This window comes from Orcinus orca, chromosome 13 (assembly GCF_937001465.1).
Source record: "Orcinus orca chromosome 13, mOrcOrc1.1, whole genome shotgun sequence".
In the NCBI taxonomy this organism is placed as follows: domain Eukaryota; kingdom Metazoa; phylum Chordata; class Mammalia; order Artiodactyla; family Delphinidae; genus Orcinus; species Orcinus orca.
This window is the reverse complement of record NC_064571.1, coordinates 55,031,060-55,043,821: the sequence shown is the minus strand read 5'-3', so window position 1 is coordinate 55,043,821 and position 12,762 is coordinate 55,031,060. Positions and strand designations below refer to the sequence as shown.

The 12,762-nt window shown below is 46.2% G+C and overlaps 1 protein-coding gene across 1 annotated transcript; it reads right to left on the bottom strand.

Annotated features, from left to right (window-relative positions):
* Nucleotides 1-9,412: 9,412 nt before the first annotated feature.
* LOC125960785 (translation initiation factor IF-2-like) lies at nt 9,413-10,814 on the bottom strand. Its single transcript, XM_049695807.1, has 2 exons — nt 10,740-10,814; nt 9,413-10,648 (listed from the first exon to the last, which is right to left on the bottom strand). The coding sequence occupies exons 1-2, from the start codon at nt 10,812-10,814 to the stop codon at nt 9,413-9,415; spliced, it is 1,311 nt and encodes a 436-aa protein (XP_049551764.1).
* Between the last annotated feature and the right edge of the window lie 1,948 nt (nt 10,815-12,762).

Here is a 12,762-nt window from a genome sequence, read left to right as displayed (position 1 = left end):
CTGGGCTGTGCAGACCGGGCCTCTCATGTTGCTGTTTTGTTCACACCTTCCTCGGCACCTTCACAACCGGAAAAAAGAAGTTCCAGAAAGAACTAAATGTGTGGCTTGGGCGTCTCATGGAGTTGCTCGGTGGGACTGTCTACCCCAAGTGCGGGATGATGGAGATAGAGACAGGAAGTTCAGCAGGGGCTGAGCAGCGTACTTTCTCCTTCGCAGCATCCAGCTCACAAGCCTCTGTCCTCTGGGTCCTCGTTCAGAGATCTGGGCAGGAGTCCGGGAGTGGGTGCTGGGGCCACGGTGTTAACTGCTTCTGGAGAACCAGACTGATGAGCAGATGTAGCTTTGCCCGTTTTCTTTTTTGAACCAAATCTGTGCGTAGATATTGGGTGTTTGGAAATCAGCCTTGACCCGACGTCTTCAGATGTCAGGGCCATGCATTCGTCCCCTTGGGCGGTGTTTTCTAAAGCGTTGGCTCTCCACCGCTAATGAGAGTTTCTGTCCCCATAGCATGACCTGCAGTGGGCAAAGCCTGCCCCACCCTTTGAACTTCTGCTGGGGCTTCTGGGCTACAGGTGTGGGGAGAGAATTCACCACCCTTTTCGACTCTCGCTTCCAGGGTGGGTATTCATGGTTCCAAGGGGCTCTCTCCTCTCAGCCTCCCGAGCATCTCATTCTACCTCCTTTAGAGCTTTGAAAATACTCACCAAAACTCAGGAAAAGACTTCTACCTTTACCTTCTCCTACTGAGCCAGAGGTTTATAACTTAACTCTCTTTCCCCCAGTACTAAGAAAAAAAATAAACCCACTAGTATGTTCACATAAATAATACTTTTATGAAAAATACCCAGGGATTTAGAAACAACAACCAGGAACCTAATGAGAAGCCCAGCATGGTGTTCCAGTTTTGAAAATCTTTTTAAAAATCGGGTTGATTCTCACACATACATCTGCATCCAGTCTGCTGTGACATCACATGTCATACAGGCTGTGACAAACTCCAATGTACCATTGTAAGAGAATGAGAATGAAAAAAAGCAAATAATATCTTTGTATTATTGTGAAAATAGTTTCAGCTGATAGACCACATTGAGAACCACTGCTTTACAACATCAGAGTTGATAGGTTTCCCAGCGTCAACTGCCTTCTCTAACCCAGGTACACACACGCTTGCGCACGCTTGTCTGTCTAGTATTTCTGTTTTGGTAATGTCATGACGTTCTTGGGATAACTGAAAACTGTGCGCTGGGCATCAGCATCCTGCATGGCTAGCTAGCGACAGAACAGAGGGAATGGCCCCACTTTAGAGCCACAAAGTCTCAGCTTTGGATCCCGGCTCCGTCACTGATACACTCTGGCCTGGGGACTATTACATAATCTCTTTAAAGCCTTGGTTTCTTCTTCTGTAAAAGGGGACAACAAGAACTTCTCTTCCTAGAATTGTTGGGAGGATGAAGGACACATATATGTAGAGCAACACGTATCGTATCTGGCAGTGGGAGAACAGGTGTTCAATCCACAGCAGTTATGATTGTTGTCATTGCTATGATTTTTCAATAATGACGTAAGCTACCTGAGTGTGAGGACTTTGTTCACTTCTGTAACTCCAGACCTCTAGCGAGTGTTCCAGAAATATGAATGCGTGGCAATTTACACGAACAACTTCCTTCAGAACCTCTTAGCCTGACTCAGCCTATGAGAGAAGATCGGGTGGTCCCTACCCCTGGGAGCTCTTGGTCTAATTAGACGGGAAAAAAAAGACTCACGCTTGAGAAACGGTGCAGTAAGCAAAGGTGTGTGATGAAGGGTCACAGGCAGAGCTGCCAGCCTTTCTTGCAGTGGCTCACAGGTGGGAACTTCTAACACCTGGTGCGGGGATTGCTGTTGGCTCTGAGGTCTATTTGCTGGCTGTTGTTGTTGTTTTTAACCCCTCTAGCCACTTGCCTGCACAACCATGCAGTGGGAAGGAGCCAAAACAGGTTGTCCTCAAAGATGACTACCGCCAAGCCCTCCCCTGCACATGCGCTGCCTCCCATTAAGAGGTTTATTTCATCTGGGCTGGCTTCAAGACTTACTTTGAACAGTAGCATGCTGTGGAGATGGTATTCTGGAACTTCCAAATGAGACTTTCTTAAGGCAGCTTCTGCTTCCTCCCTCTTGGAAGCCAGGGGCCATCCTAAAACTACCCTGCTGGGAGGAAGGGCCACATGGAGAAGCATCGAGGCACCAGACATATGCATGAAGCCTTCCTTGACCTGCCAGCATGGCCCATCTAGCAGCTGAATGCAGCTACATGAGTGACCCCAGTTGATATTATATGAAGCAGAATTGCCTGGCCAAATCCAGCTAAGCCACAGAGTCCTGAGAAATAATACATTGCTGTCTTAAGCCATCATGTTTTAGAGAGGTTGGTTTCACGGTAAGAGAAAACTGAAGCACGAGGGCAGGGGCTGGGCAAGAAGAGAAAGGTGGCAGAGCTACTGTGCTCATAAACCTCTGGGTCTGGTAGACGGCACCCTTCCCCTCCAGCCTGGGCACAGAGCAGATAAGGAGCCTCGACACACCTTTGCTAATGTGCGTCTGGATTTGAATTTATATCCCCAAAGGAAATTTCATAAACAATTGTCAGGTAGAAAAACTTTAGGTAACAGACGGCAGAGCTGCCAGGAGAGACATGTCCAGGGGTCCCTGTTAGTAAACGTGCTTATCCCTCCTGTGGGTATTATGGGTTTTCTCTTGAGTATTTTTATTTTGCATTCTACTTCAGTTGGGGCTACCTAATTCCTGCTGCCAGGCCTTTTCTCATGTTTTTCCCATTCTCTAGACTGCCCTTTCTCTTCCAGTCGAATCCAACGATCCTTCGACATCCCACCTGGCCCATCAGCTCCATTGCAGGACTGTCGTGACCCCAGCTTGCCCTGGTCACAGCCTCCCATGAAGGCCCACGGCTCCTGTTGTGTGTCACATACATTTTGCCACTTAGAATCCAAGTATCACAGGTGGTTAGAGAGGACTAGGCCTCAGAGGTGGATCCCAGAATAGGAACCTGGAGCTCAGGGAAAGTGACTTGCCCAAGGTTTTGCAGTTAGTTAGTGGAACACGGAGCACCAGTACGGCAGCTCCATGGTTTTGGTAACCCACATTTACCAAACATCTGAGTTAAAATGGAACCAAACCAGGACCACTGAGAACTGGCAAGAGCAAATTAGGTTTATCCGGAGGCAGTGCAGGAGATGCACAGTGTCTTGAAGAGCCAGAGGCAGACCCAGAAGATGCGGAAGAGGAGGAGCCCTAGATGGAGACCCGGCTTGAGAAGGGAGGTCGCTGGAGAATGAAGGTGGAGGGGTCCTTTGGCCATTGGGAGATTCAAAAGCAGAGTAAGAAAACTGCCAACACGTGGGACTAGACTGAGGTGAGAAAAAGTATTTGAGTTATTTGCATAAAGCCCATTCAAACTATGCAGGAAGGTCGGGTTTTTCCAGAATATTGACACTTGGGACCAAATGGTGGCCTTGGTGCCAAGAAGTGTTTGTACACCCATTGCCAAGACCTTTAAAAAGTTAAACATTCTGTGGTGGAAAAAGCTATTCCTTTATTTGTACAATGTGTTATTTTGCACCTAGGGGAAAACACGGTGATGTGAATCACCCTACATTTCCATCCCTCTTAAGTCGGGTTGCGTTTGGGAGAGCCAGTAGACTTGAAAGCAGTAAGCATGAAAAATAAGCAGCTTACTGAAGTATTTCAAAACAATTCCTTTTTCTCCAAATGGAATCAGTCGATATTAAACAGAACACAACTGGCTGATGTAGGAGGGTTGGGGAACGGCAGGAATATGAATGTCAGTCAGAGCTGACTGTGCTGAGGATGGTGTAATGTCCCAGGCATTGCTTTAAGCACATTGTCTCACTGAACAATGAGGTAGTACTATTATTTACACGTGAGGAAGTAAGGCCCAGAGCAGTTCAGGAACTTGCCCTAGGTCCCCAAAGTGCTGGGATGATAATTCAGGTCTGTCTGACCCCAGCCCAGCTGATGATGGATGGCCAGGGAAGCAACAGCATGGAGATCTGAGATGGGACCACAGACAGGCATCAAGCCCTAAACCAAGAACAGTTTTGATGTGCTTAACATCGGGAAAGGATGGATAATCTGCCCTTTAGTGACTGTACCACTTACTGGCTACCTGAGACTTCTTGCTTTTTTCTGTTATTTACATTTTCATGCGTTTTTATCTTGTCCCCTCAACTGGACCGACAGCTCACAAAGAAGGGGACTGTCTAGTGGGTCTCTTGCCCCCTGCTCGGTACCTATTATGTTCAGAAGCCCATCAGTGAAAACATAACTGATTAATTAGTCTTGTCAGTTTCTTGCTCTTCCCTCTTTGTACATGAATGACAGTCAGGCCTGTATATTTTTTAAATGTGGTGAATAAACTTTGTAAACACTTGACTGGGGGGTTTCTAAATTCTCTATCAGTAGAATGAATTTTAATGCTGTCCCCAGTTTCAATGAAATTCCCTTTATGCTGCTTCAGGTTGATGTTTAGAAGTTTACACTAGACTGTTTGTCAATTTTTCTTTTGCATTTAAATTGTCATTCTAGTGAGGTGAACAAAATGAATATTCAGGCTATCAAAATACCATCTTGGGGCTATCAGACTATTGCGAAAGTTGTTTTTTGCTTTAAAGAAAAAGAGGCTCTACAGTTGTCCTTTAGATTTTTTTTGTTGGAATAACATGTTGGCATTACAATGCTGAAAATATGGTCGGGAACAAAAAAGAGAAAAGAAACACACACACACACACACAGGTTAATGCTAACCCTCCACTACTGTGCACCTGGGAGCACGGAGCCGACCCTATCAGGGTCTAGAATAGTTGACAGACTGTCAACATGTCGAAGACTTTCTGATCTGATTCCATTTGTTACTCTCTCCCAGGACTGAAATGGAGAAAGGGTCACACATCGTCCTACCTTTAGCAACAACTAGAACATCTTCCCAGCTGGAGAAGGGAAAGCCTCCCTCAGCATGATGCCAGCTTGGAAGGTGAGGAACTGTAAAGGCCCCTGGGTTCATGTGAGTAGGGTTTAGTCTGGGCATTGTATAGTCTCAGAGAGAATAAAAAGGTTTCCTGAGGGAGGCTTGGGCAGCACTGGTGAATCAACTATTGTCGTATCGGACTTCAAGGAAGTCCAGCATTAGGAAGTCCCCCGTTTTGTGCAAACTGATCAAATACAGATGTTTCCAAGGGGTTGACGTTATTCACCATGACTTCACTGGAGATTGAATGGTGGCCAGCCGGTCAGCAGTGGGGTGAAGGCATGCTTTGGCGAAAGGGTGTAAATGTATATACAATCGACAGGATGTGGATGACACTGGACAAACATCTCTTCTCTTGATAAATACGTGTTTTATTTCCAAAAAGTTTTATACCAAGGAGATGTAATGAAAAATAAATATGGTTCCAGGCTTTGCTTAGGTGTCTCTCATGTATGTCAAACTCTGAAAGAGATGACGGGGAAAATATAGGGTTCAAACTTCCGTCTTCCTGAAATATCAGTTTTCATATAAAACTCATCAGCTGAGCTAAGTATTAGGCTTGATCAATGGCAGGAAACTAGGGGATCAAATGCTAATAAATCAGAAACAGATACCCCCTCTCGAGCAGAAAATATATCACAAAACTGACAACGAGAAAATCATCTGATGATTTTTTTAATGCATGCGCAAGGAGAAAAGGAGCTTTTTTGGGGGGAGGAGGAGGGCTGCATCTTAAACAGTGACAAAAAATAAGATTCTTAAACACCTTAATCAGACTTTTACATGAACATATGCAAAAGAAACAAGGAAGATCCCGATTTGGGTGAAGGCTGGCTCCTGAGGCATGATGTGTTTGTGTGGGTGTGCAGATATTAAGATGGCAAAGTGAACACATTAAAATCTTACTACTAATATTTTGCTAGATATTTTAATGCATTTTCTCTCTTCCAGAATTATATCTGCAGCCCTCACTCCTCTGTCTTTTAAAAATGTATTGTCTCACAATCCCATTCCCTTACTTCTTAGTATTTTTTCTCTCATTCATTTTCATTTTGTGAAGTAAATGTTCTAGTGTAATAAAACGTATGTCCAGAAAAATGCACAAATCTTAAATTCACAAATTCCTAAGCTTGATGAATTTTCATAAAGTGGACACACCTGTGTAACTAGCACCCAGCATAAGAAACAGAACATTAGCAGCATTCCCCAGAAGCGCCTCTTGTCTTATGTTCCCGTTGCAAACAGAAATCACTATCCTGACTTGTCACACTACAGATTTGTGTTGTCTGTTTTTGATCTTTATGTAAATGGATTCTTGGATGTATTCCTGCATCTGCATTTTCGCTCAACATTATGTTTGTACAATTCATCCATGGTGGTTTGCTGCGCACTTATTAATATTTTAAACTGTATTGTTTTTAATAATATACATACATTCATTTCATTAATGTAGTCTTGTAGGTACAGAAATGTCTCTATTTCAGCACATTGACCGGCATCAGTATTCAGAAGAAAGTTCAAAAGAGTAAACCATCCCCAGCAGAAATCACAAAGAATCTACTGAAAAAATTCTGAATTGACTTGATGGTAATGATAGGCACATTATCACCAACAACTCTGAAACGTTCATCTTTGTTTTCCCTAAAAATACACATACAATTATTTTTTCTTTTACCCAACTTAAACAAGAATCCAGAGAGTGTGGTCCTGCTGCCTGAATGCAAACTGTTTGCTTCTGTGAAAACAGAGCAAGCTCAATTAAATTAGAAAATCCTGGTATTCAGTAGGACCAAATTTCCCTTCCTTCCTACTTTGCCGTTCCACAGTCTATCACCTAGAGTAATTAAGACCAGGGAGGTATCATCTTCACTGGATTAACCTTAACTAAATTGTGCTCATTCAACATGTGCCCTTTTGATTAGTCCGAGCAGGGCCTGCTGTCTCGGATACACCCACCTTGTAATTCTACACACTTAATTAATTTCAGATGAATAGCGGAGAGGATAAGCTAAATTCTCTGATTAATAAACTATAAGTCCTTATTGTCTGTCAGAGTAGCTCAAGATTTTCATTCTTCCCTTATTTCTTTGCCATGCAAGGGCGAATGGAGATTGAAATGTGCACGCACACACACACAAAACATACACACAGCTGCAATTGTGTGAGGTCGGTGAACAGATCCCTGAGCAGTTTCATCACTGTAAAGGGCAGACCTTGAGAGAGAAAATACTGCAAGAATTGTTGGTAAAATAGATTATTTTTCTGCCAAGCGTAATTTTTAATGTCCTCCTTTACCTGAACCTTAGTTTTTATTTGCACATATTTTCGTATCCACGTACAGATACAAAACTTCAATATTAATGCCACTAATTTTGTACTTTTAAATGCATTTCTCAGAAGTAAAATACTATTAATAGTCTGAGAACCTTTCTGAGAAATGGTTTGAAGTTATGTGTTGAGTCATCAAATTTGACAGCTCTCAAATATATAATCAAAATTTGCCCTCATGGGCATCTCTGACAGCAAAGAAAATTATTTCCTTATAATAACACAGATCCCAAGGATGTTTATATGCTATAATTTATCTCATATTAAAAGATGGCTCGAAAATTATACAAGATAGATTTACAGCCTCTCCTTCAACCCAGAAAATTTGTGTCTGGTTATTAGTGACTTAAAAACTACTACTGATCTGCATAATTGTACATAAAGAGTTTCCCCAGTAGCTTTTATGTCCTATGATTCAACTTAATGAGGTCAATTATATTCAGGGAATTTAAATTACTGATACTTAGGGAATATAGCCAACATAGCTGTTAGTTTCTAGTTGGTATGCAAGGAATTCTAGTTACATAAGACAAAAATAACATATCTTAATATAGCCAATTTTATGTTTAATTAAGCAGAGACTTTTTTTAAGGCCACTAACCTATTTTATACAGAAAATTGTTCAAGAAACCATATACTCAACTCATTTATGTCTTCAGATGTTGGAGCTGTTCCGATTTAGTCTTTGTTCTAAAATGATTTTTTAAAAAAAACCTTCTAGTAATCCTGTTAGTATTTTCTACTAGTTTAGAAAGTTTAACTGTGAAATTCTTGCACTCCATTTTTAACCACAAATTCCCAAACTACTATATATTCCTACAAGTTAAAATACTGCTCAATAATTTACCACTAAATGAGTGACAGGGTGTGGAAGATTTTACTGATAGTTTTACTAATTGCTCATTTGTGAAAATTCTCAAACTGGTGGAGTCATTTGGTTAATTGAATGCAAATATTAAATAATTTTTGATTGATGACATGCATGCTGATAGGCACATCGTTTTCCAGGATGCATCAGCTAAATGCTTTATCAGGTTTGTATTATCTCTTCCATCCGAGGCTGGGCACATGGGCATTTTAACTCATGTCAGGAAATCTTATTCTCTCTGCCTTCCCTAAAACCAGATCCTACATTTGACCTTTTAGAAAAACACGAAAGCAAGTAATTTAAGTCAGCCCACACCTGCACCATCTTCCAAAATATCCTCATATGAATGTTTAGCACGTCTCATTCCTGAGCAACTGAGGCGGCCGAGAAGGACAATTTATCCCCTCTAAAGAACAAAACACTGACATTGCAGTGTGTCGTGTTTGAGGTTGCAGTAAAGTGTAAATATTATTCATCAAAGGGCAGCTAAGCTTGGCCCTGCGATTTAGATTTACTATACAAACCAACTATTTTTGAATGATGGAATTAGTCATTTACATAAGGGGACTTAACAGTTCTTCAGCCTGGTTATGTTCTGCTGTTTATGTTACACAGTCGGAACCTGTGAATGCTGTTTTGGGTGATACATTACTAAGAATTTTTACATCAGGAAAGTAACCGTATTATCCGGGATTGTTAGCTGTAAGGAAAGTTGTTTAGCTGAATTCTGCACCTTAAAAAAGTAATAGAAAAATTCCTTAGAAAGTCTCCGAAAAATATAGTATAGTAGTCTCATCACCTAGCGATTTAATCGCCGTGTGTCTCGTACTCCTGTTGGCCTCTTTTAACAGGACTTCCATCAATAAATTCAAGTTTTTGTTTTTGCTTACAATCGGAATTTCAATTAGGGCAGGTCCACAGAAAGGAATTAAAGTTTGGATCCTTTTCGACATCGTTTGCAGCTATTTATCACTCTGTCTTTTAAGAATAGCTCCCCTTTCCGCATACCCATCGCTGCCGCCTCCCTCGCTCGGTAAATGAGTCTCTGCGCCAAGCAAGGTCCCTCTGGGCCAGTTCGAATTTCTGTGCCTTCACCCTCGGATTGTCGGATCCCCCTCGTCTTTTTCGTGCATATCTCTGAAAAAAAATTTTTTTTTTAAAAATTCGTGGTATTTCTACGCACGGATGGAAGGCAAGCGGGAAAGGAGGGTGCAGGTGCGGGCGGTCGGGCGGGCGGCGGCAAGGGCGCGGCGGGCTGGTGGCGGCGGCGCGGAGGCTCTTTCCGGCGCCGGGGGCGGCGCCCCAGGCCGGGTGCGGCGCCCGTTTGGCGCACGTGGCTCTCGGCGCAGCGCAGCCGGAGCGCAGAGAGTTGGGTGTCGGCGGGTGCCTGCGGTTTCCGCCTGGAGCCCTTCGCGCTGCGCCCAGCCGGGAGGGAGGAACGCCCGGGGCCCCGGGGTCGGCGGGCGGCGCGGGCAACGCTCGCTGACCCGGGGCTCCGGCGGGCGGCGTCTGCGCGGAGTCCCGCCGAGCACGCCCCGCGGCCGAGGGATGTCCAGAGGCGCTGGGCGGAGTGTAGGCGCCGAAACATATCTCCGATTCGCCGGAGGCCGACGGGACGGCCTGGGGCGGCTGGCTAGGCAGCGGGGCAGCTCGGTGGAGAAGGCCCTGCACCCGGCGCAGCGGCCGCCCCTCCGGACCTGCAGGTTTCCGAGGGGAGTCGCTGCCTTAGCGGCGGCGTGCGGGGGCTGCCGAGCTTGGGGCCCGAGAGACGGGCAGGCACGGGGCCAGGGGACTCGGGGTGGGGGGGCGGTGTGGGGCCCGGCCTGGGCGCCTTGTCCGGCGGCGGAGGTGGGCTGCCGCCAAGTGGTTTGCAGCCCCGATTCCGCCACCTCCTGGGCCACGGTAGTGGGCCCGTGGAGACAGGGAGAGGCGAACGAGGGTTTGCTCGAACCCTCAGGGCCCGGGTCGGAGGGCAAGACCCTAGGCGAGGGTGGCCGCGCGGCCTGGGAGCCCCGAGACCGGACGGCATTAGTGGAGCCGTCCCGACATAGGGGAGTTGGGGGGATGGTTGTGAATAAGTACGGAATGATCAAGGCTCCGGGTTTTTTCCTCTCCTCTCTCCGCTTTCCCCGAAGCCCTTTAGAAGCAGGCGATTTGCGGAAACGTGGCTGCCCCGCGCCTCGGGCTCCCACGCCGCATCCCGCCCCAGGGAAGCGCCGCTCAAACCTGACCCCGGCTTGGGGACTTGACCCGGGCTTGACCTCTCCCTCCGCTCCGCCCGCACTCGCGGGATCTAACACTGCGGGCTGCCGGCCAGGACGTCGCCAACATCGCTCCTTAGTCTCGGCGCCCAGCTCCGGGCTCTGGCGCCGAGCTTCCAGGCTGGGGTCGGGACCACAGGACGGTGTATTCTGCGGGGTTTGGGGGTAAGCAGGGGAGAAGATCCCGGCTCTCCGGTGTCGCTAGCGGGTCAGGCCCAGAGCGCATCCTGCTCGCTCCGACCGTGCCGTGGAAGAGCGAGGCCTCCCCAGCAGACCCGGTAGCCAGGGTCGGGGTTTCCCGAGCAAGGCCGGGCATTTGGGCTCTTGGCGGCCGAGGCTTTCGCGAGGGTGGGTTATACTCCAGCCACTTTAGGGAAGAAGCGACGAGGCCAAGGAAGTTATGGACGACGGGGCACCCACCACTCCCTGCCCTCAAACTCGGGGCCTCCATTCCCTCTGCGGTTACTTGCGGCGCACCCCATTCCTCCCCGACACACTGCCCGCAGCGCTCACAGCCAAAGCCCGCGGCGGTGTGCACCGGCCTGTGCGGGGTGGAGAGGCGGCCCTCTTTGGGTCTCCTGCCTGTCACATCTGCACTTATTTAAAGCTCGGCTGGTGGTCCTCGCTCTCTGGAATGCCGATTGTGGGCCTGGCTGCCTACGACATTTGCACTGATTAGCGAGCCGGTCATGGGGGAGGCCAAAGGCGGGGCGGGGGGGGGGGAGGGGGAGCTTTGGGGAGACTCGAGGTTCACAGTATTCTTCTTGACCCCGTTCCGAGAGCCAACTTGTAACTCAGCGATTCCCACCGCACCAGATAGCTGAGTGTGTCAGGAAACAGGCCTGAACTTCGAGATCGTTCAATGTGTATAGGAAGTGGCCATTGCACTTTAGCATGTATGTTGTGGTCCGTGTGCACGCACAACCCGAAATCTGAAGGCTCCAGCGCTGAATCAGGCAGAGTGGGTGGACAAGTGCTGCGGCCCCACGCCACTCCAGGCCCTACAGGTGTGCAGGCAGCGTCTGAGATTTGCAGCTTCCTCAACGCGCGACTCTTAAGAAATATCTGCTGGTGCAAGTCCACAAAAAGAGATTGACCTGCTGCATTTAAAATACTGTAAACAAGCTTTAAAAAGGCACAGGATGCCTGCCTCAGAGTCCACACCCTAAGGGGAAGAGGCGTGGGGCAAGTTCGTTGGTGAAAAACAAGATGTGTTCCACCCTAAGGCGAGTCCCACAAGCGTAGGGTCCGGAGAGAGGCAGTTTTCATTCCATAAACCTAGGAGAGCTCAGTCTGATTTTGCATTTGCCTCTGGACTTGGTATAATTAAGGGTGAAAATAAGGCCCCTCTGTATTTCTATTCCCCTTTGCTGTCTGTGAAGCCTGTACCCCAGAGGAAAGTTGTTTTAGTAATCTGGAAAAGAGAAACCATGTGCTGAGTCAGCAAAAATCATGCACCAGGCCAGTTCAGTTCAGGAACACAGCTGTGTGTTATGCACACGCTCTCTAGGCCTTGCGGAGATAATGAAAAATATATTGGAATTTTCATGGCATAGAAATGCCCACAAAGCCCGTTGGCAGTTGAGAGTCATATTAAATTCTGTGTCTTCTAATACAAGAATTCTGTTCTGAACATGTCTTCTAACAAGCATTAGACCCAACTCCATTTAATACGAGAGAGGACAAGACAAATGCAATTCTCCAAACAACCCCCAATTTTTTTTTTTTCAAATGTTTGTGCTGCAGAACGTTTAAACATTCCTTTCTGCTTGTGTTCTTGTGACAGACGTTCAAGGTGGCTCCAGTGGATGCAATCTGATTTTTCATTTTGAATCATTAAAAGCATTTCTCGAAAATGCATCTTTAAAAGGTCCGACGAGTCTCCTTGCAAATCCTGTTAGAACCTTAATAACCCATTGGTGGTCCCGCCTTCCCCTTTATGTGCGTGGAATAAATGTATTCACAGAGAGCCACTTGGAAGGCAACTCACTTCTTAAGCAACTATTTTGGAGAATGATTTCTTATCTTTTAACTGTACAAGTCTTATCCCAATTTGCAGAACTGGAGCATTTCAACTTTGGAACTACAGCCCAGATCATTGCATTTTTAGTGAGAGTATTTCTGGGAATACTTCTTCATAATTCTCTTAATCTCTTAGTTGGAAAATGTGTGGCTTTTTTCTTACACTAGCATATTGCGTAAAAAACCAGCCAAAAGTTTGCTTCTATTTCATTCATCTTTTCTATCTTAAAACTTAAATAGTA

Coding starts and splice junctions, on each gene's coding strand:
- LOC125960785 (XM_049695807.1), bottom strand. CDS start 10,814: ATGCCCGGCCTTGCTCGGGAAACCCCGACCCTGGCTACCGGGTCTGCT. Junction 10,649..10,739: donor CCTCGCTCTTCCACGGCACG/GTCGGAGCGAGC, acceptor CAAACCCCGCAG/AATACACCGTCCTGTGGTCC.